The following is a 27543-nucleotide window of genomic DNA, read 5'->3' as shown; positions in this document are numbered from 1 at the left end:
CCTCCTACAAATTCAGGTTGTTGGTTAGTGAGGAGTAATGTGTGAACTCTGGATCGAAAAAAAAAAAAAAAACAAACAAAAAAAAACATAATAGTTGCTACATGAGGACAAGCCCCATAAAGCTTTCTGATTACTGAATTATCAGCGGGTACTGTATATTCACCTTTGGCACCACACAGCACCTAAAAATCCAGCTTTAATTAACTTTTTCTATTCAATCTTCCACCTGCATGATAGAGCTTTTGATCTGAATTATTATTTTTGCATGAGATGTATAACTGCCATATGAGGCTAGTCGGGTCAATACTGTCGAAGTACCAAGTAGTCAAGTTGCTTATTTCTCTACACAAACCCTGTGAAATAGTAGTTGTAGTAGTTGAGAAGTCTCTTAAACACATCATCTGAAAGGTCACAGAGCTTATCGGACTGTGAGGGCCTGTTTCTCTGTAGCAGACCAAATGTACTGAGAGGCACTGCAAAGAGAAGGAGCATATGTAAGATGGGCAGTGACAGCATGACCACATTCAGCGACACATGCATAAAGATTTTACTTAAAGTTGGCTACAGCACTTATCACCAGTCATTTTAACCAAGCATCTGCTTGCCAATCCCTTTGAGTGCACAGGTAGGTTGTCTTCTTCCCCCATCTCATCAGACATGCATTGAAATTCAATCACTTACATGGAATCAATGGGTTTGAGGTGAATTACCTGAGCAGATTAGAGCTGGAGGCAGCTGGAGAGCTATCGTCTGATCATTCCAGCTTTTCCTGCTCTATTTGTTTTCCCCACACTTTAGCTAAATTAGTAATTACATTCACACAGCCAATCTCACCATGGCCACCGTGAAACCAAAGACACACCTGCAGAAGCTCCAGAAAAACAGCTAGTTTGGTAGTGCACAATCTCCAACAAGCTAATGAGAAAAACTGTCTCTTTTGCAATTTCCATGTGAATCCTTGCAAAATTAAAGCAGACCATCAACACAATCAAAAGTGTAAAATTGAAAGGTTTGTTGAAAACTAAATGGTCTATCAGCATAGATAGACTGTACTGTGTATCTCAGAAAACATCATGCAAAATCCCTTTCTAATAACAAAAGCTATCATATTGTCAATTTATTTATTGCATTTGAAAACAACAAGGGGAAAGATTTGGGGTTCAATAATATCAAATCTAAATACACTATTGAATCTGCTTATAAATAATTTCAAATCCCTTATTAAACCTATTCAGATTTGTCTTTCAATGTCTTAAATTTACAGGTAATATTAAAGCACTGAAAACGCAATCTGTCACATTCAACAAGCTTTTTGTTGGTTGATAAGGAAGCAACTAGTTTTGAATGGCTGTATAATTAATTATTCAACCTGAGCAACGTAGAATATATAATACTGAGGCTGAAATTAAGCCTAATTCAACAGTTCTGAAATAAATGACCTTCGTGAAGGTATGAAGGTGATAATGTTCAGTTTTAGAAATGTGTTGATTCGGCTGTATGATCATTTCTGAAGGCTATAGTTTCTGCTGTTGTACTGCATTAAACCGAGTGGTGTTTCTGACAGTCATCACTTTAATATTTCTATTAAACTTTTGTTAAGCTGAATAATATGGAACTCATTCTGTCTGAAATTATTTTACTAACAGTGTGTTTTATGTGTTTTAGGCACAGAAAATATCATAGTTTGGGTGAAAATAAAGACATTACAACCGTATCAGGCCAAAAAAACAAATCAACAACTGTCTCTAGTTTCAAAGTCCTGTGTTTTGTTGCCCACACATCCACCCCCAGCATGTGTTAACGTCAACAACAGATTGTGTTGCTCCTGTCATAATTACTCCACACATAATTGCTAATAACTTATTTTTAATTAATTATACTACTACAGGTCAGCTAACTATGACATGTATCAATGATATGCTCATTCTAGCCCAGTGATGGATGCATTTTGCCCTTTACTAAGCGAGAACTACAGGCATGTTAACAACACATAATAGCCAGTAAATGGCGTGCTAACACATCAATTGGCCATCATAGTGAATGGCATTGATGGATAAGAGAAGTGAGTTGGAAAACTGACATCAAAAAAGTAGAGTATCCTCAGTTCTCTCACAGGTTGCAGACAGTGATGAATTTTAAAGCTTATTTTTGTCTCCCTGATCAATGATCAATGTCAGAAGGTTCCCCCCTCCTCACACTACACCCAGCCAGAGATCCCCAGACGCATTTTTCTCCTCAGTTTCGTCAAGTATCACATTCATAATTATGCAGTCTATTTTATAAAGTCCAGCAGTGCTCAAGCACAGTTTAAGGCTCTGGGTCAAATTCTGTATGTTTCACAGAATATATGTAAAGTACTTTGCTCAAGCTTTAATCTAAAATCAGCTGGCATGGATAAGAATTTAAAGTGTAGGGGGATTTGTCTTTCTTTGCTCCCCCACACCACAAAAGACATATTTAAAAAAACAGATATACCTGATATGAGACGAACAGTATTTCATGGTTTATTAAACTGTTTATTGTAGTAAAATAAGAAGTTCATCACAAAAGCAGGCAAGAAGGGAAAAGCAGCCCTTCAAATATTGCTCTTTAATAAGTGAATTTAACCTTGTGCATATTTCTGTTAATGTGACTACATTCAATTCTGGCTTGAGCTCTGTTAAGGTGAAAATGTCCTTGCAAATTAGAGTACCATCATGACATCAAAAATGGACTCAAGGTCTTTCTTTTCAAATATGATCCAGAGATGTACTATGAACTTACCAACATATTTACAAAGACAAATGCATATACAAAAGGAGCATTAAGCATGAATTATGCTTTGTGTCCTCACAGTATCAAAAAATAAACATAATGTAAACTGTGTTCTCCCCATGTCTGGAAGAGTGTACAGTCATAAATCTGTGACTGTACAAACCATACTTGACAACTTGTCTAAATGTCTGGCTTCCAAAACAGTATAAACATGACTAAATAAAAATCTACTCTGTGTGTAGATGTCTGTTTTGGAGTATTATATCAGGGCCTTTACAGCGACAGTGTGCTCCCCTGAAAGATCTCAGTCTCAGCTAACACCTCATTTGGCACTGGGAACTCCTGCTCAAGAGAAAGGCAGACTGCTGTGGGTTTCCAGGTGACTGAAAGAGCCCAGTGGCAATGGGTAAAGAGAAGAATCAGTGGGGTTTTGGGTTACTTGTGTGACCTGTTTGATATTCCACAAGACACCAGTCAACAAAATAAAGAACTCCTGGGTAAGAAAGAAGCAGCCACACTTCCAAGCAAACAGGTTGGCAAATGCCGGGTGAACCATAAATAATACTGTCTGTTGCTTCATCTCGAGGACTTTAATGTATTTCTTCATTAGATATCATGTGGAAACTGTGGAACCATGGAGTTTTGACATTGTAAACAATGTATTGATGTGTCATATGTCATGTGTCATGTCAGATGGTTATTACAACAGTAAGGCGTTCCACAACATTTACTGCATGTCTATTACTGTAACCATGAAAACAAAGATTATTTTAAGACAAACATTTTACTGAACTTAACCTAATGAAACCATGTTGATTCTATAACTGTAATGATGTTTTTATCATTTAAGGTCTAGTACACTTGCCTATATCATCATGACGTCAAAGATCTGGTAAGCATGCTGCTGGAAAGGTCTTGTGGATGGCATTGTAAGATAACTGTAACTGTATTTATATAGCACTTTAAAAACAACGTAAGTTGACCAAAGTACTTGACAAAACAAAATCACAAAAACAAAGAACAGGAGTAAACAACAAGCATGAAACAACAAAACCACAAAAAACACATTAATCAAAATAAATAAGATAATGACACATAATGCCAACAACTCAGACTGTGTCAAATGCCACTGAAATGTATCTAGCCCAGGCTTTTTGATCAGTGGCTGTACTACTGCATGTTTAAAATTGCTAGGAAACACCCCTGAGGTTAGACTGCCATTAATGATAAAAACAGACAGACCTAACGTAATAAAAACCTCTTTAAAAAGTTGGGGGGGGGGACACAGCATCACAGGGAGAGCCAGAAGGTTTCAACAGACCAACAATCTCCTGCAATTGAGACATATCAGGCTCAAACAGAAAAGCAGCAGAGCAAGGGGCAGGCGCTGATGGGTCAAAAACAGGAGGTGAGATTTGGGCTCTCGTGAAGGTGACCTTATCAATAACAAAGTGAAGAAAGTTTTCACAGCCTTCAAATGAGGCTTCAAGACAGGCAGTCTGAGGAGCATTAAGAAGTGTGTAAGTGGTCTTAAACAGTACACGAGGCTTGTGACAGTAAAGAGCAGAAAAGTGCTTCCTTTTAGCCTCTTATACTTCAGACTGATAACTGTCTCTTAACAATTGAAAAGATACCTGCGATTTATCCTTCTTCCACTTGCGTTCAGCTCTACGGCACTTGCGTTCAGCTCTACGGCAGCTCTACGGCAGCTCTACGGCAGCTCTACGGCACTTGCGTTCAGCTCTACGGCAGCTCTACGGCAGCTCTACGGCAGCTCTACGGCAGCTCTACGGCACTTGCGTTCAGCTCTACGGCAGCTCTATGGCACTTGCGTTCAGCTCTACGGCAGCTCTACGGCAGCTCTACGGCACTTGCGTTCAGCTCTACGGCAGCTCTACGGCACTTGCGTTCAGCTCTACGGCACTTGCGTTCAGCTCTACGGCAGCTCTACGGCACTTGCGTTCAGCTCTACGGCAGCTCTAGGGCACTTGCGTTCAGTTCTACGGCACTTGCGTTCAGCTCTACGGCAGCTCTACGGCACTTGCGTTCAGCTCTACGGCAGCTCTATGGCAGCTCTACGGCACTTGCGTTCAGCTCTACGGCAGCTCTACGGCACTTGCGTTCAGCTCTACGGCACTTACGTTCAGCTCTACGGCAGCTCTACGGCAGCTCTACGGCACTTGCGTTCAGCTCTACGGCAGCTGTACGGCACTTGCGTTCAGCTCTACGGCAGCTGTACGGCACTCGCATCACAGGCATGTGGTCAGAAAATAAAGCATCATGAACTTCCAAATTAAGAACTGGTAGACCACATGATAAAACAAGGTCAAGAGTGTGTCCACACTCATGTGTAGGTTTAGACACATACTGTACAAGGTTAAAAGAATCAATAAGGTTTAAAAAAAAATCAGTGGCCATAGGTTTGTCAGGACAGCACACATGAATATTAAAATCACCAATAATGAGGACACAGTCATATTTAGGAATGACCTCAGTCAGGAAGTCAGCAAAGTCGTTTAAAAAGTCTTTGTTGTATTTGGGTGATTGATAGATCACTGCACATAGCACCGGATGAGAGGTTGGCCGAGCTCGAATAAACACACTTCAAAGATGGAGAACGAGGAGGGTAGTGAAAGCTGTTTACATTGATACACATTCCTGTAGACAGCAGCTATCCCTCCTCCTCAGCCCGACGTGTGCGGCGAGTTCAGGTAGCAGCAAGCAGCAGTCGGGAGGCAAGAGTTTGGCAAAAAGACTGGACTTACGGACATTTGCCCGAGTCTCCGTCAAACAGAAAAAATCCAAACCACTAGATCTAAAATAGTCTTTAAGGATGAAAGTTTTGTTCATCAGAGATCTTGCGTTCATCAGGCCGATTTTGACAGGATCTGGGCAGTTAGCAATCTGGGGAGCTTGGCAGAGAGGCCACAGATTCCTCAGATTTACTCCACGCTGTCGCGGGTGTGGAGAGCAGATGGTGGGGTTGGAACAGCTCAATGCTGGCAACAGGTACCAATCAGGTGTTGACAGGCTCCAGCGAGCGCCGGGAAGGAAAAAGGTGATGAACCACTCCATGCTCAAGCTGAGGGGCTACGGAGAGACGTGCAATACAGGCTCTCAGCCTTACCAGTCTCACCTGCGCTTACCTTGGAGGCGATGGTGGTTCCTCCGGGGAGATGGCGCAAGAACATGGAGAAGGTGAGTTGGAATACCCAATAGCAATGGGGGCGACGTTTTATGTCCACCGTGAGTGACCTGCGCAAGAGCATTGATACGGGGCCTCAGATGCAGTAAAGTGTGACGATCATACACCAGCAGAAAGTCGACATATTGACAAAGTGTCAGAAACCCAATAAGATTTGGGAGCGACAGACAGAAAGTCATAGACACAGGTGCCATCGTGGAACCTGGTAGAAACAATGAATGTATGTTGTCATTTAGGTTGGAGGAATTGCTGGACTTTGTATAGAAAGGCCTTCAGATGCTGCATATCCATGCTGTTTGGGGCCCAGTTTCCATGGAAACATGGCTGAATAAGGCCAAAAAAGGTCAAATAAATAATAAGATAGATAGTTTATTACAGAGGGTGCAGGGTCAGCTGGCCACATGATAATGATAGTAGTGGTAGCAATTACAGGTAGAGGGTGAAGGATCAGACTGTTTATACGAAACTAAGAAAAGAACCACTTTGATTTAGCCATATGTTAACTGCTTCTGAATTTGAGATGAGAAGTCACCATCAGAAAACTTTTCTTTTGCTGTAGCTATCTGACATCATGAGCAGAGTCCCCAGAAGACCTTATTTGGTATAAACTGATTCTTGACACTCATCCCCACAGTTATACACAAGTCCCACACTGACAAAAACAAATGTAAAGAGTGTCTGAGGTAAACTGACAGCAGGATATGTGAGAAGCCTCAAATGCCTGTCAGACAATAAGAAAAAACACACACTGAGTCTCCATGCAGGACTTATGTCACTGCATTCAGAAGAAGCAGGCAGGGGTTCAGCAGCCTCCTCACCCCAATTATAACCCAGCATATGAGTACATATCATACCGAGTGCTGTTACACTACAGTTAGAGGAAAAATAAATACTCTATTACTTCTGCCACATTTGGCTCCAGATCTGAAGATTGATATGTCCGATCCCCGCTGACAGATCTGATAACAGAGAAGGACGGTTTCTTTCCCAGCTTTCACAGCAATAAAAAAACAACAAACAACAATAAACAAAGTCCGACTTTGTAACTGTAACTCACTTATGCCAGGAATGAATTACTAACTCAATAGAGTCTGAGATTACATTGGAGTTTTAACAAAAAAGAAATAAGCTTAAGAGGAAACGTGTAGACAGTCACAGAGAACCAATTTCAACAACAGATTTGGATGGGCCATTGTACAGTTAACTCAGAGGAGTGTATGTGTTTGTGGATAAGCAAAGAGGAGGAAAAAGAGGATTCCTCCAGGGAAAGCCAAATAATTCCCCACTGAGCCCATCATTTCCCACCCACTTGTATGAGCACACACAAACACAGAAGAGACAAGAGTGAGAATATTCATTAAGAGGACAGTGAACTCTAATTAAACATGGTGGAAGGAACAAATGCAGGTGTGGACTGCACCTGGTTTCTGAAGCTCCCACTTCTCCTTGTTGCAGCCACACTAGGATGATAACGCTCTCCCTCTCTGTGACTGTGACGTCATTCTCAGTCTGACCCAACACCCTGTGCTTCTCTGCTTCTCCCACTGCACTTTGGAGGCACCGGTGCAGGTGTGAAATTTGGTGGCCTAGGAAGCCATCGACACAAGAGAACTGATGGCACTCCATACCAGGAGAAAATACTCTTCCTTCTTGACTAGCAGATAAATTCCAGTTGGGTGGCAAGGCAGAATAACAACACCAACTGTAGACACACAGCTGTGAGAATAAAAGACATATCTCCTCTTCTGATATTTTCCTCCAGTACCCTCCAGAATGAGCTTAACAAGCAGAACCTTCTGCCTTCTGTACTTTGGCAGCAGGAGACACTGCTGCAGACAGATCTGATTCCACATTATGAACAGGTGTTAATGCTCTCAAACTTTAAAGTCTAATGTCATGTTTACTACTGTGCTAAAAATACCCAATACAACTGCTATAGCTATGACTCAATGCTGGGGCATCAACTGTTCCTATGAAGGCAAATCAAAGTCTGTCCATGTGCCTTCATGTGAGTCTGTATGTGTGCTTTACTGTGAGTTAGTGAGAGCATGTGTTTTATCAGTTGCTAGTGCTTGTTTGAACGGAGCCGTGATGAAAGCCTCAACAAACACAAGGGAATGTCAGCCGAGAACTAAAGTCAACAAAAAGAACCCTGACTCTGCCAGGGACCCCGTGAGAAAGGCCACGCCCTCCAACACAGCACCGGACTGTCTCTCCACACCACTGCGCTCCACCTAATCCCCACCAGAAATATACCGGACTGGTACAGTAAAAGATGTGAGGGGAATGTGAATTAGGCCACGGAGTGGAAGAAAGATGTAGAGAGGGGATGGAAAGCAATACTATCAGGCTGTTTTTTCTCCCTTTTATTATTATTTTTTTTTCAGAGCAGAGGCAAGTGAGCTTAGCATACAAAGAAGGCTGGGGGTAAAGACTGTTCGAACACGCCACTGAATACGTACAACTAGAATATGTCCATACTCCAGTGGTATATAAAAAAAGAAAGACAACACAATTACAAATCTTCCATTTGTTTGTGGACTAACTGATGCAGAAGAAATATTCAAGGCAAGCTGCAATTACTAGCTTCAAATATATTATTGAGATTCTAGCCTCACATTTTTGGTCTGGTAGTGTACTGTGAAACCAGCAGAAGGGCAAATGTTAAAGCAGGGTAGGCAAACATCTAGCCCTATTCAATTCATGTGAGAAGAGCTGAAGAGCTGAAGCTTCACTTTTTTTTTTTCTTTGTCCGGTTTTGTGTGGAAAGCCAGTAGAGCAGACTTGAATCCCTCCCACTCAATGTGCTGAGACATTTTCCCTTTTACCAATGCTAAAGTAGGCATGAGCACTAATCCTCAGGGGTTAAATGGAACCTTCTCTGGGGTTTCCCTATCCTGAGAGAGCTGGGGGCGGCTGCTGCAGCACACACTGAAGTTTAATGTATCTGGCAGAATTTTGGCTCAACTTTTACAAACTTTGCAAAAAAGGAACTCCAGCTCAAAACTCAGTAATGCAACATGCAAACAGTGTTAAAAACAATTCATGTGGGGTTCGTATCTCACATCATCCAAGGCATCCCATTGCAGATACTCAGGTGATCGGCATGAATAAATAAAAATGCTGCTGCTGATGATAATGATAATGAAATTTTAATGATCACAGTGGGGAAACTGGGTCACTAGAGCAGCAGAGAGAAAGTTATAGACAAAAACACAAAAGTGCAGAGAATTAAATGCAAAACAACTCATAACTACAGTAAAAGAACATAGATGGAGCACTGCAGTAGATAAAAATAATTTATCACCCATGTTAGAAATTAGAAGCAGGAACTCTAGCTCAGAATATGTCAATAGGTGTTTTGCAGGAGCTCATAGTATTAGTTAAAAAAGGTTGAGTGCAGATGTGTAAATATGCATATATGTTTACACATGATCACAAAAAACACTTAAATGGACCTTGTAAACTGCTTAAATGGGTATAGAAAGAATAACTTTTGCAAATGATGCAGTCACAGTGATGAATATTTCCCAAATAGGAAATGCTAGTATTTGTGGCATCAGCTGTGACCTTTACAGAGAGAGGAATACATATTTGAGGGCCTGTTGCAATGTTATATGGGAACTAGATGCAGGCAGCTACAATTCAATCAAAAGAGAGATTGTTCACCAATGAAAACCGCCAGAGAAAGGAAACATTTCCATTTCAAATCGCAGTCATTTTCACACCAGCACTGAGACAGCATCAGCAGCTGCCAAAGTCTGGCAGCTCCTGCCCCTAGTGTTTTTCCCTATCGCTGCGTATAAATTCACATCTCCGTTATTGCCTGTGTGATTGATGTTGGTTATAATGACACTACTTCTATTTACACAACACATCTACCCATCTCCTCTATCAGCAATTTGCTGGTTGACTTCCTCTGCCTTTTACTGGTTGTCTTTGATGGGTCAGCTTAAAGGAGTTCTTACTGGCCTGTGAAATGTCACAGCTTTGTCTTTATTGTTCGTTTGTGAAATTGGAGAATATAAAGGTATATTTCAAGGCTATGATCTGTAAGAAGAAAAGCACTACTCCTGGGCTCAGAGCTCTTACTTTAAAACACCAAAAATCTCCCTCTCTCTGTTAGCACAGACATACTTCAAAAAGTGATCAATTTTGACCAGTGCAAACATATCCTGTATTCACTAAAAAATTGGTGATTATCACAAAACAACAGGTAAGCAGCTATAACAATGTCTATACAAGCACAATGCATGTTTTGTCATGTTAATATATTTCAATCAGCTGCTTTTTGTCTTGCTGTGGAACAGCCACCCAATCTCCCCAAGGTGGGTTAGACCCTTCTGTGATTCTTTCCCAAGGTTTTACTCCATTTCTCCTGTCCATGGGAGTAATCAGAACACGGGTTTTGCTTTGTATTAAAGATATAACAAAAATATGTCCACTAATTTGTGTACATGTAGATGAAGAATAGCTAAGTGAATGGACAAGATAAACATAAACACCCCAATGCACACCATGAAAATCCTCGACCCTTATCCTCATTAGTGCAAATGTAATACTCAACTAGGTTAACTTCAGAAACAGCACAAGAGAGTGGGATAAGTAGGGTCTCCAGTTACATCCAGTTTTGCCTAAAATGTGTCATTCACAACTCTATCACAAGAACTTCACACTCTTGCACTAATAGGTGGGCGAGCAGTCTACAGACACTTCTTTAAGAAAGGTCATAAGCCTCACTTGGTCTCACACGGTGCTTTATGATCACTACGGCCACTCGCTATAGATTTCCTGTGGATGTGGCTCCTGGCTTCAGACGAATAAGATATCTGATATCCAGGTTATTCAGGGTAAGTGCTGAAGCACTGGTGTCAGACGCTGAGGTGTAGACACCTCCTTGTTATTGGGATGGTTGGAGGTGATACCTAAAAACACCTTCAGATAGAGTTTAATGCCAATTAAGTGACTCCGATTCCCACAGTTTTCACAATAGCTTATACTGAAGATGGTTTTCACTAGCACAATAACAAATGTCAACATAACTCTAACCAGCTTCGACAGATAACAATATAATGATGTAAACTGGATTATATCACTCTAGACAACCATGTGCAAGTGTGGAAGCAGATAATGAGAATGTATTTTAAGCAAATGATTGAAGCATTGGCTCCAGGTTGGGAGCAGTGATGATACCAACATTGCTCTAAAGCTCCCAAATATGTAAAAACCTCTGACTGCTTTTGTACTTTTGCAGGAGTAGACTTACTGTGTTCGGCAGTTAAAAAACAAAGAACAGAGAAATCATTAAAAAGGGTCATTTTTAGGTATGACTCATGAGAGTAAACACAGTCATCCAGATCATAGAGAAAACAAAGTCAGAGTTGGTGTTTGGCACAGATAAGTGAACACTTTGATCACAATGATGGCAGCTCTGTGTGAGAAGACCTCTCTTTTCTAGCACTCCCCCTTCTCTTCGCTCAAAATCATGTTGTTTAAAAAACTATACTTCCTGTATGTGTCCTAATCAACAGACCCATTACAGACCTTAAGGTATTGTATAATCTTATCTTATCTAGAGTAGCAAAGACTAGGTTTGTTTCACCAGATAAGATTAGCCTTAACTTCCTCTACTTACCGCTCTAAACCTCGACTGACCCTTTCGTAATTTCCAGAGACTAAAGACCTAAATTCTCCATATGCTGCAGGAATGTGCAGCGGAGTTAAAGAATCAGAAAGCTGCATGTTTGTCTTAAAGGTTTTGCGCTTACACAAGCATAGAGAGTTCATTGTAAAGATAAATGCTACCATTAAACAAGGCTGCAGAAAAGATGCTAAGTCAACTAATTACAGATTTAGTGCAGCAATAGTAAACCAGTTACAATGCAAGAAAGAAGGTCTTCAATTAGCTACATTAGAGATGTATGAGAGACTCTGACAACACTGTATGGTAATTCTATCTTTTATCTCCTTTATTGTGCTGATTAGATGGAGCAAGCTCCCCCCACTACACTAATCAGATCACAGAGCATTGTGTTTGGGGTCATTAACCTATGGGAGGTACTGAGGTTGACAAGTCAGCGCCTACCCCCATCTACCATTTTATGGAGTTCACTCATCCCTGAGTTCCTCTGTCTCTACAGACAACACAACCGCAACCACACAAACAACCAAAGAAAACAAAAGACAAGGGGAAAAACAGCCGACTGAGCTATTTGCATGGCTTGTCATTCTTCCACAAACGCATGGCCCAAATGACTACTGACCGAGTCCGCTGCCTAAGCAGCAGGATGTTGGCCCCTTTAGACTCTGTTGTTGTTGGCTCTTTCCACTGGACTGTATCCTCGTCCCAAGAGACGATGGGGTCAACCTATCTCTACACATCTGGGATCTCCATCTGAAGAGACCAGTGCTTTCTTTGCATATTCTAATAGCAGTCATGACTGTAACAAGGCTCTGCTTCACATAACAGACATCTGCATTCATATGTATAAAAAGCCAAGAAGCTCAGTCAAAGCTTTCCTTTTTAGGCAATACCATAATGTCTCCTTTTACAAATCCACACTAATAAAATTCAACACTTGTCTACATAATTGCCCAATCAATGATTTATTTTTTTATATAAACTATCTCTGTCACAAACATTAGATCCACTCTAAAAATGTGAATACTACCAGCAGCACCTCTCATCCAAAAGCCCTAGTTAAACTGTTGCAATCCTGAAAAGCTGACTGTCAGGATGGCAGAGCAGAGATGAAAGGCCCACAGCAAAGATTGCTGCTGATTGCCTGTAGAGAATGAATATGCAAATAAAGCAGAAGGTAAATGAAAAACAAAGCGGGGGTTTTGGCAGCAGCCTTTTACATGTTCCCCTTAATTTGGCATTGGTTAAGAGCAGGGAAAGTGTATCAATAATGAATTCCAGTCAGAGCAAAGAAGAACACATGAGGGGAAAATCAGTCTCAGTTTTTTTTTATTTTTTTTTATCCTAGTTTCACGGCCTATTGTATTTCACACAAGCTTTTCAGTGAACACACACCGAGCTTAAGTGACACATCAACAGAAAATTGAGGGAGATAAAATAATATCCATAACACCTAGCTTGCTGTGCATCAATCACACTGGGTCCATGTGTTTTGGCATACAGTCCAGAAAGTGGGGCACCACAGCAGCCGCCAACTGCAAGACCTATCTATTGATCACAGAAAAGGCAAAGAGTTAATCAATTATGTGGTTGAATGTCATGAGAGACACAAACTGGGCTCAGGGCAGTGTGCTATAGAACAAGACCAAGTGCACACTTCACTGTTGTTTCACCACCAAACCAAAAGGAACTTTAGCCAGCACTCAGCAAAATCAAGTGGTTTAATATAGTTAGCTTTGCTGTCCCTCTTTAGAAACAGACAAAGCAAAGTAGAAAACAGCCTTTCTGTTGGCTAAACACTGTGCAATTGGCCAGAAAGACTAGAGTGGATCCTTGGGAAATGAGAGTACCTGTCCTCTTATACAAAAGATGAACAGGGTAACAGATTTCCCCTGGTCTTGAGATAACAGAAACCCAACACCACCGTCCTCCAGTGAGGCTCTTTGTACGTCTGAGAGAGGGTCAATCAGCAGCTGCTGACAGATTGTGTCTGCAGTCGATTTAGGAGAGGAAGCCACGGTGAGGTCAGGCACAGGTTTCTCTGTTCTGTCCCCCTGGAAGGAAGACAAGGATCAAGCCAGGATGGCCGAGACTGACCTCTTCTCACCTCGCCATCTTTGGCATACGACACCTGGATTAATATGATAAGATAGTTAAGCTCATCAGGAAACTAGCAAAATATTCAGCATTAGGGGAAATTTCACAACACGATGAAAATTTTATTTCACACTGATTTGCCGCCAAATGAACAGCATTCAAGCAAACAATTTATATTAGTCGAGAAATCCCATTGTGTTTTGAAAAAAAAAAAAAAAAAATAGTAAGAGCCACTCCAGCTGGAAAGCAAACAAATCTGAAAAAACTCCACTGGAGGTCTAAGTAGTTTTGGCAGATGCTCCAGGCGTAAGTGTCTGTTCAATTAGCCACTTCACTTAAGATGGAAATCATGGTTTGACCGTGTACCGAAGTGTTCAGACTAGAGTTGAAACATAGTCTGTCCTGGCTAAATAACTGGGCATGAGGTGTCAGCAGTGGTCAGACACTTAGAGAGTCACTCTTTTGTAGCATGCAACATCCTGATGAGGCCATAACAATTGTTAGGAGTACAGCTCATGAGCCGACAACAAGAGAACAGAGCACAGAAACAGAAATGGAGTGGAAATAGGGATATTGAATCAGTTGTGCTGTTGTTTGAGTGTCAGGAGTTTACATGCATGACCGGCATTTTCTTTAAGCTAAATTATATCGCTCTGTTAAACCAGTGTCATTTGCATAACATTGCAAAATCTGGCTTTTCCATTCACCAGTTGTCACATTAAAATATTATTGGATACTAATGCTGGTTTACTGACAAAATTTGTTCTTTTGGTTTTTTAACAGTCAATTATTGTAGGGCAGCTGCTCTCTCTTGACCAACTGGAAGCATAATAAATTTCAGCTAGAAATGTTTCCATCCCCAGAATGAATGAAAAACACCTCCCTAACATACCTGCTTGTTTCACAGCTGAACTGTATAATAGGCTTGAGGTAATTAACAAAAACTAGTAACAACAGTAGTGAGTGATATGCAAGAGATGAGTGTCCACATTACTCAGACGGCTGCATATGTCACACAGATCTGATCGCTGATCCAGCGGCATCAACACGAAAGCTGATATTCAACAACAGATAAACAGAGCTGCTCCACTGCGACTCGGTGAGCTGTGCCGTGGTGTCTGCCTTGTCAGGTGGCCAGAGGGGGAGACACTGGAGATGACGCAGGGCAGGAGAGAGTGTTGGCTGGGTCAGCCCCGCTGTACAACCCTTTGACTGACACGGTGACTCATTGCTGTTTTGGGCCTGGAAGGGTGCAAACCCACTGTTTGGGTTCATTTATACACTAAACCAAAGAGGGTCAATCAGAAAGCAGGAGGGGCAAAAGTCAGAAAGGTTGTTCAAGTATGTCAGGGCAACTCACATATTTATACAGTATCAACACACGTATACATTCACGACGGCAGACACAGAAGCACATATTACGAACTAGTCTAAATTACTGTTAGAAATTATTCAGGCTCATGGTGACATCTGTCTGGTATGTGCTTCATATAAAGAAAAAAAACATTGTTTTTGTGAAGATCTTAGACAAACAGTTTGGGTTCATGATTGTGAAAAAAAAACACCAGCAACAGTGATAACTGACAAAGCTTAACATTGGTATCAAAAGCTCTGATGCCAAAACACCTAATTATAAATTATACAGACACATCTCAAACAACACCCATTATCTATACCTGCTTAATCCTTAACCAGGGTCACAGGGATCAGCTGGAGCCTATCCCAGCTCTCTTTGGGTGAAAGGCAGGGGTCCACCCTGGACAGGTCACCAGTCCATCACAGGGCCACATAGAGACACACAACCTCACACACTCACACTCACTCCTATGGGCAATTTAGAGTCACCAATCAACCTGACATACATGTTTTTGGACTGTGGGAGGAAAACAGAGTACCTGGAGAAAACCCACACAAGCACAGGGAGAACATGCAAACTCCACACAGAAAGGCCCCTGATGGGTTTCTAACCAGGAACCTTCTTGCTGTGAGGCAATAGTGCTAACCACTCACCCACCATGCTGCCCAAACAACATGCAAATCATTATTTAACTTGAGCTAACAACCTTTTACTTGTAAAAGGTTTTGTGTATCTCTTTCTCACCACACACACACATACTGTACATTTCCATTTTTATTCCCTCTCCCTCTTTTTCTGCCACTGAGCATTGCTTTCCAACCACTGACTGCTGGCTCCTCTTAAGTGCACACATCTGACAAGGATGTGAGTGCATTTCCCCTTTCCTCCACTCCCCCTAGTGTGTCCATCCAACACTGCATCTTCCTAAGCATCTCCTAAACACATGGGGAGGGAGGGAGGGGGGCCAGAGAGAGAGAGAGAGAGAGAGAGAAAGAGAAACACAGAGAGAGAGAGGAAGAGAGAGAGAGGCCCCTCCTCCCGATGACATCAGTGCTCTACCGAAGCAAAGCTAGAGGCAAACCCAACTTTACATTTGTATAGAGATCTACTCGTGCGCCTATGTCCTTGCACAGCCTACAGATTGTGTATGTGTGTGAGGGGGGGCACCAGTAGACATAGCAGTGCTGCTACAGATAAACTCCAAATAGCTCTAGCTTTGTGAGTGAGAGGAGTTTTTTTTTTTTTTGGGATGTCAATTTAAATCCTCATAGCTTGGATCGGATTATTATTTTCCCCCGTTGTGAACGCCAGTTTAAGTGGATACCTGTTACTTTCGTTTTTTGGTTGATTATAGAGGTAAGTGTTTTTGTTTTTGTTTGTGTTTTTTTTTTCTTTTTTAGGGTACAGTCTTGTTGGAAATGCATCTTTTTGGGACCTTCTTTCCTGCAAAAGGAATTTAAGCGGAATACTGTGGAGCTGCGTGTATCTATAGACTATAGTCCCCCCCCCCCTTTTTTTTTTTCCTTTTCTCTATTTTTTATTAATAGTCAGCGACCAATGCTGGGCTTCTCTAAGGTGGTTGACTCACAGGCTTAGAAACGCTGTAAGCGCCAGTAATCGCGACTTCACTTTTCTTCCAAATAACCAAATAAAGCTCTTCCATGAGTTGATCCATTGCAAATCAGCTGGTATGAACAAAAATCAGACTCAAACCAAATTATTCATCAGTCTCGTCATGACAAGCCTCTCCGATGTCTGCAACTTGCTGCTTCGATCCTCTTCTGCGTTTGTCTAAAAGAGACCCCAAACACCAGATCTGGTTTTCCCCTCTGTAGGGAAACATTTCTGGTTGCGGCAGGTCTGTTTGCTTTTCGATCACATTCATACTCTGCCTCTGTACATTTGTCAAAACGTGGAAAACGCTCGGGGAGTAAGAGTCTTAGGTCTTTTCGCTCTTTATTGCAGCTTTTGGTTTTCTCCTTAAACCAGTGTGCGAATAAACAGTGGTGAGCGCGCAGACTTGACGAGATTAGGAGACTGTGGTAGTCTGGGTGTCGCAGCCCGAGAAGACTCCCTGATGTGCTGCTGAAATTGCAGCGCAGATCCCGCGGAGTTGGACGTGAAGGGGCAGCTGGCGAAACTCCGCTAAATGGGTCTCTCCGGCGTCAGCGCCTGGATGAGTCGGACCAGCTCCCTTTCATACCCTAACCCAGTGAAATTTACTGTGTGAGCCTGTAAACACCACACGTCGTGAGAGCTATGTGCTGTAGGGGCACAGTCATGAAGGTCCCCAAACATGCACAAAATAAAATCCATTGAAGTTTTATACGCACCAGTTCGCACATAAGCAGCGGCTCATTTCATGCACATCCACTGCACATCAAATAATTACAACAATTCCTCAAACTAGTATCTCAAATCACCTGCTTTGTAATGACGTTCGTATTAGTAAACGTCCGGAAAGCACGGTTTATAGAATATCTATATAGATATATAGATATATAGACAGAAAAATGTAAAGCATAAAATATGAATGATTGTCCTAAGCCTGTCATATTTGTGATTCAACACTAAGGAGGCCTAGTTCAGTTCTTGCTTATTATGCTTAATGGTTTGTTTAACCACTGAGCAGTATCTTTTTACATCCATTCCCTGCTGTAAGACCAATAATTTGAGATTGCCTACTAAAATTAAAGGGTTAAACATGGCTACAAAGCTTTAATACAACAAGGGGGGAAAAGCCTTGCAAGCAATATGACTCAGGATAAATTACTAGATGGCTAATATGGGGATTGTATGGAGGTGTTTGGTCTGTGCTGAGAAAGGGTCCTGTGTGTAGTTTAACATGAGTATTCAGTGTTGTGGTGTTTCCATGTCATAGACATAGACACACACACACACACACACACACACACACACACACACACACACACACACTTCATCTTACAGTGCCTACCACCCCCATGTGGGGAAAAAACCACTGCAGCTGCTACTGATCTCTTCTTTCAGGCTTTTACAAAAGAAAGACCCCCGTCTGTCTAAGGCCTCTCTATGCTCTTAATGGGCCAGCGAAAGTATCATCTGTTCAGCCCATCTAAACGCAGCACCAGGAGGCCACATACCAAATCTGCGAAACTTTCAGAGATTTCTGCCCATTTCCTTTTCGGATGAAATGTTCTGTGTGCCTGCGAAGTCAGATGTGACCATGAATATTCCATTGTGTCTTTTATATTAGATTACTATCTACTTTCTTTAGTATATACATTTATTTGCACGATCGTACAATGCTTAATGATAAATATTTTCCAGTCTTATTGGAGTGTTTAAAATCTACAAACTTGCCAAGCAACATTGAAGATAAAATTCATTTTCGAGCTCAAAATCTGAAAAAAAAAAAAAAACATCCCACAATAACTACATCATATGTAAGCCATCATAATGCAAAACTATATTATGAATTAGAAGGAATAATCACCAACAGATACAAACAACATTGATTTCCCAGTGGAGAGCTCTACTGTGGTTCAAAATTAATTTCAGGGCACATGAATAATTTAACAGTCAGCCATTACTACTTCTACAGCTCTTTCCTCCCTAAATGCAGCCCATGTAATATTATTCTGCATTTTATGGAACTCAAAGTCATTATAATCTGCAATACTTTTGACAGGCATGAAATTGTTTCTATTTGAGTTTTTCCAAAGCCTTGTACAGTGGATGACTAGAGGGCACAAAGTTTTAGGCACCGTTAGTCCAGACTACTGTGCATTTATATATGGTGAGCTCAAAATGGTTATTGTGACCAGCACTGTGTGAGCCTTCTATGCTCTCCTGCACGCACACGTACACACGTACACACACACACACACACACACACACACGCACATACAATTTTACCAGGATGCTCAATTTAACTTTGCCAGTTCAGATTAAATGAAGCAGAAGCCTCGCTGACTGCTACAGAAATCTGCTGTCCTTTATTTTAAAGACAGTCATCTTTAACTCAGCCTTCATTGATATCAAAATGACTGTGCGGAAGAACATAGCATGGGTGTGTGTGTGTGTGTGTGTGTGTGTACATTGTGTATATGCAATGTTAGCAATAGCAATAGAAAAGGCCTGCAAAATAGAGAGTTTAAAGTAAAGGAATTTTTAAATTGCCTGAATAAAAATCTACAAGGTCCACATATGTCCCTGTAGGAAACAATGGAGAGGGGGCACTCTCCTGAAATCTGATAAGCGTGGAAAAAGAAGGGGGCAGGGTGGCGTATGATTTCTTTTTGTTCAAAATAGGCTGATAAATCACCCACAACATAATACACCAAGGCCTATATCCAGTAGGCCTGAGTGTTTTTATTTTTAATGTATTTATACATAAAATGAATGAGCATGTCCTCTCCCCATTACGTAGTATATGGGAATGTTTATGCAGAGAATCACCATGTCTCACATCCCTAAAAGTCTATTATTCTGAGTGCGTATAGGTCTTGCTGGGTGCTCTTGATAACACATAAATGCAGAGACAATTACTTTCTTTTATGTAATGCTAAGAATTCAAGGATTCAAATCAAGACCAATATTCAGAAGATGGAGAACTTTACAAAATGAGGTGAAAAGGGCCATTTAAAATTGAAATAGCTTGACTAAGTGTTGCATTAAAAGTTCATTCCAACAGAGAGACAGCAAATATCCTGTCATCCACATTTTCTAAACTCCATTACTGAATTTCATCATTTTTTTTCCTCTTGTCAGGCTCCTTTATTCTAGAAGTTAGTAAGGTCACATCTGGTGCTTTTTCCCCGGACTCTAATCTACTACTAATGTAATAGTGGACTGAGGGCCGGGTTTAGACAGAACAGAAGGAAGGGGGGCGTTATTATTAGACAGCATCTCAGGAGTTGTAATTGAGTTACAAGCCTCTCAATTCCCTAATCTTCTCCTTGTCATGGGCTGCAACTGTTAAATGGCTGGACCCCTTGTTCCTAATTTACCTTTACATGTTTTACAGCAGACAGTGGCTGCCAGCAGGTCACATTGTTGGTTACATACACAGCTATTGTGTTGTAAGTGGAAACACAACATTTTACAAACAGAAATGTCAATCATAGAATGTAAAGAGGGGATTGGGGTGGGGGTTGTAGGTCACAGAGAGGAGCTGGGAGTGTCAGGAATAAATGGGTCTTCTCCATACGAAATTCAAACGGCCTCATTTGTCATAAGTGCTTTTTAACAATGTGAGTAATTAGGTAACCATTTACTGAATCTGTTTGTCATGTGGAATCTGAACAAGCTTTTCTTTTAAACTAGCGCGGACTGCAGTTTTTAATTGCAGAACTGGCTCTCTTATAAAACCCCAAAAACTCTGCTAAGCAGTGAATTTGACTGAAAAGGGCACAGTGGCTCCACCCTCACCCATTGTGATGGGGTCTAGATCACTGTTGTCCGTCGTATGCATAGACATTCCTTCTTGTATTACCATAGAAAAGAAGTGTACTTTGTTAGAGTAACAGGCAGTAAAAGGTCAACAAGCTAAATCATAGCCCAGTAGAAAAAGTATTTCTAAATACCATTCCACAATGTAAGGGAGGTCAGAATTCAGTATCGAATAAATTCCTAAACCTTGGTCTCCCCAGCATCAACATGACTTAAATGAGTATTAAAATTTACCTGAATGCAGAGAATTATATATTCTTAAAATTATTTAAAATACGTTCATGAAAGATAACATAATTTCTCACTTAAACATTTTATTTCACTTGGCAATAGCTAATTTCAAAACTGTCATAAGACTTTTTGTTTTTGCATTTTGTTAACTGAGCATTAAATTGTTAAAAATGACTGTGGCACTAAATATGCATGCTTGTTTTTTGCTTTTTTTTTGTTTACCAGAACACCATCCCAGATGTGTGGAGGGCACAGTATAGGTGAACTTGCAGATGCATAGAGGAGCCTCAGCCCAGAAGGATAAGCACTTCGCGTGCTTCGTTCCTTAAAGCAGAGGAGAATATTGGTGATCTGCTTCAGGAAAGGAAGTAGAACTCTGGATTAATGTGAATACAAGCCTGACACGGGAGCAGAGGATTCTGGGTTACCTGAAGACCTGGAGTACACAAGTGAATAGGCCTGGATTGAGCCTGTGGCACAGGGGATTGGCATGGCTCAGACCAGCTTTGTGTCAACTCATCATGCCTGTTGGGCTTAATTGCAGAAAGGAGCCTTTACTAAAGATCACCTCATTCTACACGGATCACTATACAACATACAACAAAATCTCATTTGTAGTTATGGCTGGTGAGCGTGACAATTTCAATACCCATTAGGATTTTTAATAAGCGTATGCTTTGTCAGCAAGAGGAGATGCTCTTTTTTTTATAGGCTTATCTGCCATGGTAAAGGCACTGAAAGCATGAACCTCTGACAACACAGTGGAGGTCATCGTCCAAATAAGGATCAGTTCAACAAACACTGACCAGGTCAGGATATCACTGGAAACCCCTTGGACAAACTTTTACTTTCAGAAAGGATAAGATCTAATTCAGGAGGAAATCTTGATTGGATTTTTGCTGGTTGGAAAGGATTTACCACATCATATAAATCAGGTATGACAAATACGGATGGCTTTGCTTCTTTCCACTTCACTGACCAGACCACAATTTCTAATGAGATGTGCAGGAAGAGAGGTCATGACAGGAATGCATAATTAAAGCAATAAATCAGTGTTCGCCTAATTTAAAGGGAACTACACATCAATAGTGAAATAAGAGACAACAAGTTGACAAGTTCTGCTTTGCACTAACTGCTCTATGCTCTTTATTATGAAATTCAGTATATGTAAAAAGAAAAAATGCACATTTGCATATAATTACCTCAAATATCAACTACACACTACTGTGTAAGCATAAATGAAGTTCACAAATTTAATTTTTTAACTTTGGAAAATAGACTTTTAAACGTCCTTCTTGGAGTTAAATGTGATAGTCTTCTATCAAAGCTCTTCTCTGTGAGGAAGAATATTTCTTCTAACTTTAAACTCTAGAAATTGCGAAAGGTGTGGGTAATGATCTAACCAGACTTAACAGTAGGTCAGTTCCACAACAGTTTATCAACAAAGCCTCACTTTGTTCACCCTCGTGGTCTTTAGAGATGAAAGGCAGCCTTGAAATACAGAAACGTGTAAAACAACTAGGGAATGCTATTCTATTTCACAAGTCAGGGTGAAAAAGCCGAGGTACAGAGATTCAATTCACACAGCTCAAAAAGTGGAACATTTTTTATCAAAAAAGAAAACAAAAAAAAAGCAGACCTATTTCCAAGGCGGATTATATTTTAAACTTTCTTGAAAATCGATGTTCTGGTAGATGATGTAAAGGTAAAGCTCTGAAGCAAACAACTTATTGTTAAAAAATACACTATATTATCACTGTCTGGCATTCAAATGATCAGTTCATATCAATTTAATAGAGGAAATTCAAACAAATTCTTTCAGCAGTTATTTAATCTAGAAAGTGCTGCAGGCAGCATTTCAAACACCCAGCAATTATGAGAACAGGAGTTTGGCTCTCCTTTAAAGGCCTTATGCATTAAATGTACCCTTGTGTCCTCTCCCCAGGGGCTCTTGAGTGATTAGACTGCCAGGCAACAAAGCTTCAAGATGGTGCGTCAATGCAAGGCCTTCATCCTCTTCCTCATCAGGATCGGGCTGCTGCTGGGTCTTGCTACCCCCCTGGTGACTTCCACCTCATGTCCCTCAGCCTGCCGCTGTGATGGGACCTTCATCTATTGTAATGACCGTGGCCTGACATCCATACCTACTGGAATACCCAAGGATGCTACAGTGCTCTTTCTGCAAAACAATCGCATTAAGAGTTCGGGCATTCCTACAGAGCTCCGCAGGCTCTCAAATGTGGAGAAAATCTACCTTTACTGTAACAATCTGGATGAATTCCCCACTAACCTTCCACTTGGGCTAAAAGAGCTCCACCTTCAGGAGAACAACATTCGGATGATTACACATGCCTCTTTAGCCCAGATTCCCTACATTGAAGAACTACACCTGGATGATAACTCTGTATCTGCAGTCAGCATAGAGGAGGGGGCGTTCAGGGACAGCAATCATCTCAGACTGCTTTTTCTCTCCAGAAACCACCTAAGTACTATCCCTTTAGGCCTACCCATTAGCATTGAGGAGCTACGCTTTGATGACAACCGCATCTCCTCCATCTCAGAGCAGTCACTGCAAGATCTCATTAATCTAAAGCGACTAATCCTTGATGGTAACCTGCTTAACAACCGTGGTATTGGGGAGATGGCTTTCATCAACCTGATCAACCTGACCGAGCTCTCATTAGTGAGGAACTCCCTGACATCGCCGCCAGCTAACTTGCCAGGTACCAGTTTGGAGAAGCTGCAGCTACAAGATAACCATATTAATCGGGTCCCCCCTGGGGCTTTTGCCTTTCTTAGGCAGCTGTACCGCCTGGACCTGTCTGGTAACAACCTGAGCAGCCTCCCACAGGGTGTATTTGAAGATTTGGACAACCTCACACAGCTCCTGCTGCGCAACAACCCCTGGCAATGCACTTGCAGGATGAAATGGGTGCGTGACTGGTTAAGGTCATTGCCATCTAAAGTGAATGTACGTGGCTTCATGTGCCAGGGCCCTGATAAGGTGAAAGGCATGGCAATTAAGGACCTAACTACCGACATGTTTGATTGCACAGATTCAGAACTCACCCCCACATACGAGACAAGCACAGTCTCCAACAATTTACATCCCTCACAGCCTCAGTGGCCCTTGTTTGTGACAAAAAGGCCTATAGTAAAAGGCCCCGACTTTGGTAAAAATTACCACAGCACTACCACCTCTACAGGCAGAAAGATTATTACCATCAGTGTGAAGTCAAGTAGTGCAGATACAATACACATATCATGGAGGGTGTCACAGCCCATGACTGCCCTACGGCTTAGCTGGCTAAAGCTGGGACACAGCCCTGCCTTTGGCTCCATCACTGAGACCATTGTGCAGGGTGAGAGGACTGAGTACCTGCTTACTGCACTGGAGCCAGAGTCTTCCTACAGAATATGCATGGTTCCCATGGAGACCAGCAACATTTACCTGTCAGACGAGACCCCTGTTTGCATCGAGACAGAGACTGGTTCTCATAAGTCATACAACCCGACTACAACTTTAAACAGAGAGCAGGAGAAAGAGCCTTACAAAAATTCCAGTCTGCCTTTGGCTGCTATCATTGGAGGGGCTGTGGCACTTTTGGCAATAATCATGTTGGCACTTGTGTGCTGGTATGTCCACAGGAACAGTTCACTTTTTTCCAGGAACTGCACCTACAACAAAGGCCGTCGGAGAAAGGATGACTACGCTGAAGCTGGTACTAAGAAGGACAACTCCATCCTAGAAATACGAGAGACTTCTTTTCAAATGATACCTATAAATCACTTGCCTGTGTCCAAGGAGGAGTTTGTGATACACACGATTTTCCCACCCAATGGCCTGAGTTTATACAAAAGCCCACATAGCGAGAATAGTATTAACAACAGGAGCTACAGAGACAGTGGAATACCAGATTCAGACCATTCCCATTCATGACATTGCGCACAGACATTCATGATGACTGCGTGACCTAAACATAGTGGCAAGACTTTTACAAAACACTGGATCTATAAGACTAATGAAGCAATGTTCTGTACATTTGCCATATAATTTATATTTAAGGACATTTTATGAAGACAGAAAACGTTCCAGTTGCAGGACATCACTGAACCATCAGTGGGTATTGTAACTAACTGCAATTCTATATTTTAGGGATTTGTAGTAATTTGTACTGTATTTCCTTTGCTTAAGGTTATCAAACAACTAAAAGAAACTCTGTGTTCTACTGAGATATGATGACTTGTCAACTGTGAAAGTGGGTTTTCATTGCTGTGTTGAACAATCAGACTTTAGAAAACCTTGTAGTATAAGCACAGGTCATTATTTTAACTTTGTGGCTGTCTGAAAAACAAAAAAGACAAAAAAATGACATGACATATAAGGCACAGCTGATCAACTAATCCGCAAAGCAGGCATGTTGCCCTCCAAAAGAATGAGCGGTCAGTAGCTGTTTACACATACCATGGACCATAGAGTCTTGCTCTAGTACTCACCTGGTATAGAGTATAATACCTGAAGATGAGGTGCCATGCTTTATTCCTCTGCTTTGTTCAGTGTGTGACTTTTCTGTTTGCAAGAAGAAACAGAGCAAAGCAAGCCAAGCAGGGTGCAGTGTTTCTGATAGGATTGTAGGCCACAGCACAGGGCAGATAAAGCACACCGACCATAAGGGGCTCTCTGCTCAAAACAAGTAGATTGGAAAGGCTGACACACAAAGGACCCCTTCACTATCTCTATTTGTATAAGCCAACAAAGGCCAGATGACAATGGCGGCATTCTTAGTACCATGTACCATACGTCATTCTAGTCACCAGGCCAAAAGACAAAACATGTTGGTTTCCATTAGAATTACCACAGTGTCAGCAACTCTTTGTTATGAGTATTTTTTGTATTATTTTTCAAATGAACACACTTATGTTGCCACAATTTGAAGTTAACTGTTCTTTACAATTGAAAACCAAAGTGCATTGTATGCCCTTTGGCCAGTCTTGTATGTGCCTTGATCCAATGCTTATTGTATTTAGCTTTTTAAGAAACCAGTGACTTTTTTCATACACACTTGAATATGAAAAGTATTGGTCATAATACAGAATAAAAGTGGAAAATATAACTCTGCTCTTTATTACCCTGAGTACCACAAACCCCACTAAAAATAATATTTCTTCAGTTATGTTCAATTCTGTTATAATATTGTGCTTTGCTGTGATTGCTCAGTTTATTTTTTGCTAGTCAAAAGAATTCTCTTTATAGAAATGTGAACTGTCCTGGAGTAAAATAACGAGGCTACAGGGGCTATGTTTTATTCAATGATATCTCAAAATACTTTGTAGACACTCAATCAAAACAAAAAGTTTGAAGATTAAAAACAAAACCTGGTGCATTTTTATCCTTCCAAAAGATCTGAATTCTGAGGTCTTGACTCACAGTGTTAAAACCACCACACATGCCCTTCGAAGACATAGTAAAATCTTTAACAATCACTCAGATACTGTTTGTGAAACCCAGTTTTCCACTCCATGGGCGGTCTGCAGAGCAACATCTGCTTGAGGCTGCTGTTGTTCTTTCATGCGGTGAAGCCATGTGTGACTTATCCGATTGGCCAGAGAGAGAAATATCACAGCAGAAATAGGGCTGTGGAGAGACTGGACTCTAGGGTTTGATGAACCTCCCAGGCACCAGGGCAACTAAAAACTGATGACAAGCTACCATATGGAGAGTGGTACAGGCAGACCCTGCTGGGGATGCCCGCCCCTACAGAGGACAGAGTATATATACACTTCTGGGCTCCAGGCAGCACATTTAATGACATGGTTGCAGCACACCCAGGCAAGATCCCATGAAAAGGTACACATGCAAAAGCAGTCAAACGGTCTATTAGTCCATTTTGCAAATGCATACAACAAAATATTATGTAAAAGATAGCAAAGTAAATGCATTTTATATTAGTCCCTGTAGACTCTAGCACCAACTGTACACTAAAAGCACATAAGTATTCAGTATGCATCACAAAAAATTATCGTATACCAACTTTCACACACCCACAAGCTCTTAACACAGTGTGAGCTTTAATTACAGTAACTGGAGCTGCTAAAAGCTGCACAAGTGATCCAAACCTTAAGTACACACTAACCCTGCCCTGGACACTAAATATATATCACATGAACTTGGAATTAATGTAAACACTCTACTTTTAGAAAACTTAACAGCAAAGGTTTCCATATGAGTGCTGTTAATAGTTTGGTGTTTGACTGTCTTTAACCTTAATCTTTGCATTGGAGTAAAGAATCTAGGGGGTTAAAAGAAACTACATGATAAAGCTTGGGAATATTGGTAAATTTGCTTTTATCATGCCTAAGCAAGCAAAGCACCCCTTTCAGATATTACATTTATTTATACTTGTATTTATACTTTTTATGTTGGCCTTCTATAGAAACGTAAAAGAAACAATATAATGTGCAATGATCTGTTTTAACTAAATCAATTCATACAAAAAGCTGCTATTATCTTCCCACCTAAAAAGGAATAAGCAGCGATCTGAGCTGGCTTCAGAGCATCAGCTTCTTGGTCATGATCGAACTTTACAAATGTTGAGAAATAGAAACGTGCTGCATCGCTCAAGCAGAGTGTATATATGACATATGACATATGACAACTAATTCCAATAATTGCTTAAAATGTTAGTGCTGTTTTCGAGCTAGAAAGACTACAAAACATAGTGCATTGCTGTGATTACTACAAGTGCTTCAGATAACAACAATCTTTTATGTGTTATTGATAGGCTTTTGTGAGTCAGTCAGTTATTCACAAGGGTTTTTAGTGAC

The 27543-nt window shown here is 41.1% G+C and overlaps 2 protein-coding genes across 3 annotated transcripts in view; one reads left to right on the top strand and one right to left on the bottom strand.

The window, feature by feature from the left end:
- Positions 1-27543, bottom strand: part of macrod2 (mono-ADP ribosylhydrolase 2) — a 370378-nt gene that overhangs the window by 284106 nt on the left and 58729 nt on the right. The window lies entirely within an intron of this gene.
- flrt3 (fibronectin leucine rich transmembrane 3) lies at positions 16180-25832 on the top strand. Its single transcript, XM_026308571.2, has 3 exons — positions 16180-16410; positions 20944-21653; positions 22664-25832. Exon 3 carries the CDS (start codon positions 22706-22708, stop codon positions 24656-24658), a length of 1953 nt encoding a protein of 650 aa, XP_026164356.1. The 5' UTR covers positions 16180-16410; positions 20944-21653; positions 22664-22705; the 3' UTR covers positions 24659-25832.

Source organism: Mastacembelus armatus, chromosome 15 (genome assembly GCF_900324485.2).
Source record: "Mastacembelus armatus chromosome 15, fMasArm1.2, whole genome shotgun sequence".
NCBI lineage: Eukaryota > Metazoa > Chordata > Actinopteri > Synbranchiformes > Mastacembelidae > Mastacembelus > Mastacembelus armatus.
The sequence above is the reverse complement of the archived record's forward strand: the minus strand, read 5'-3'. Positions and strand labels throughout refer to the sequence as shown.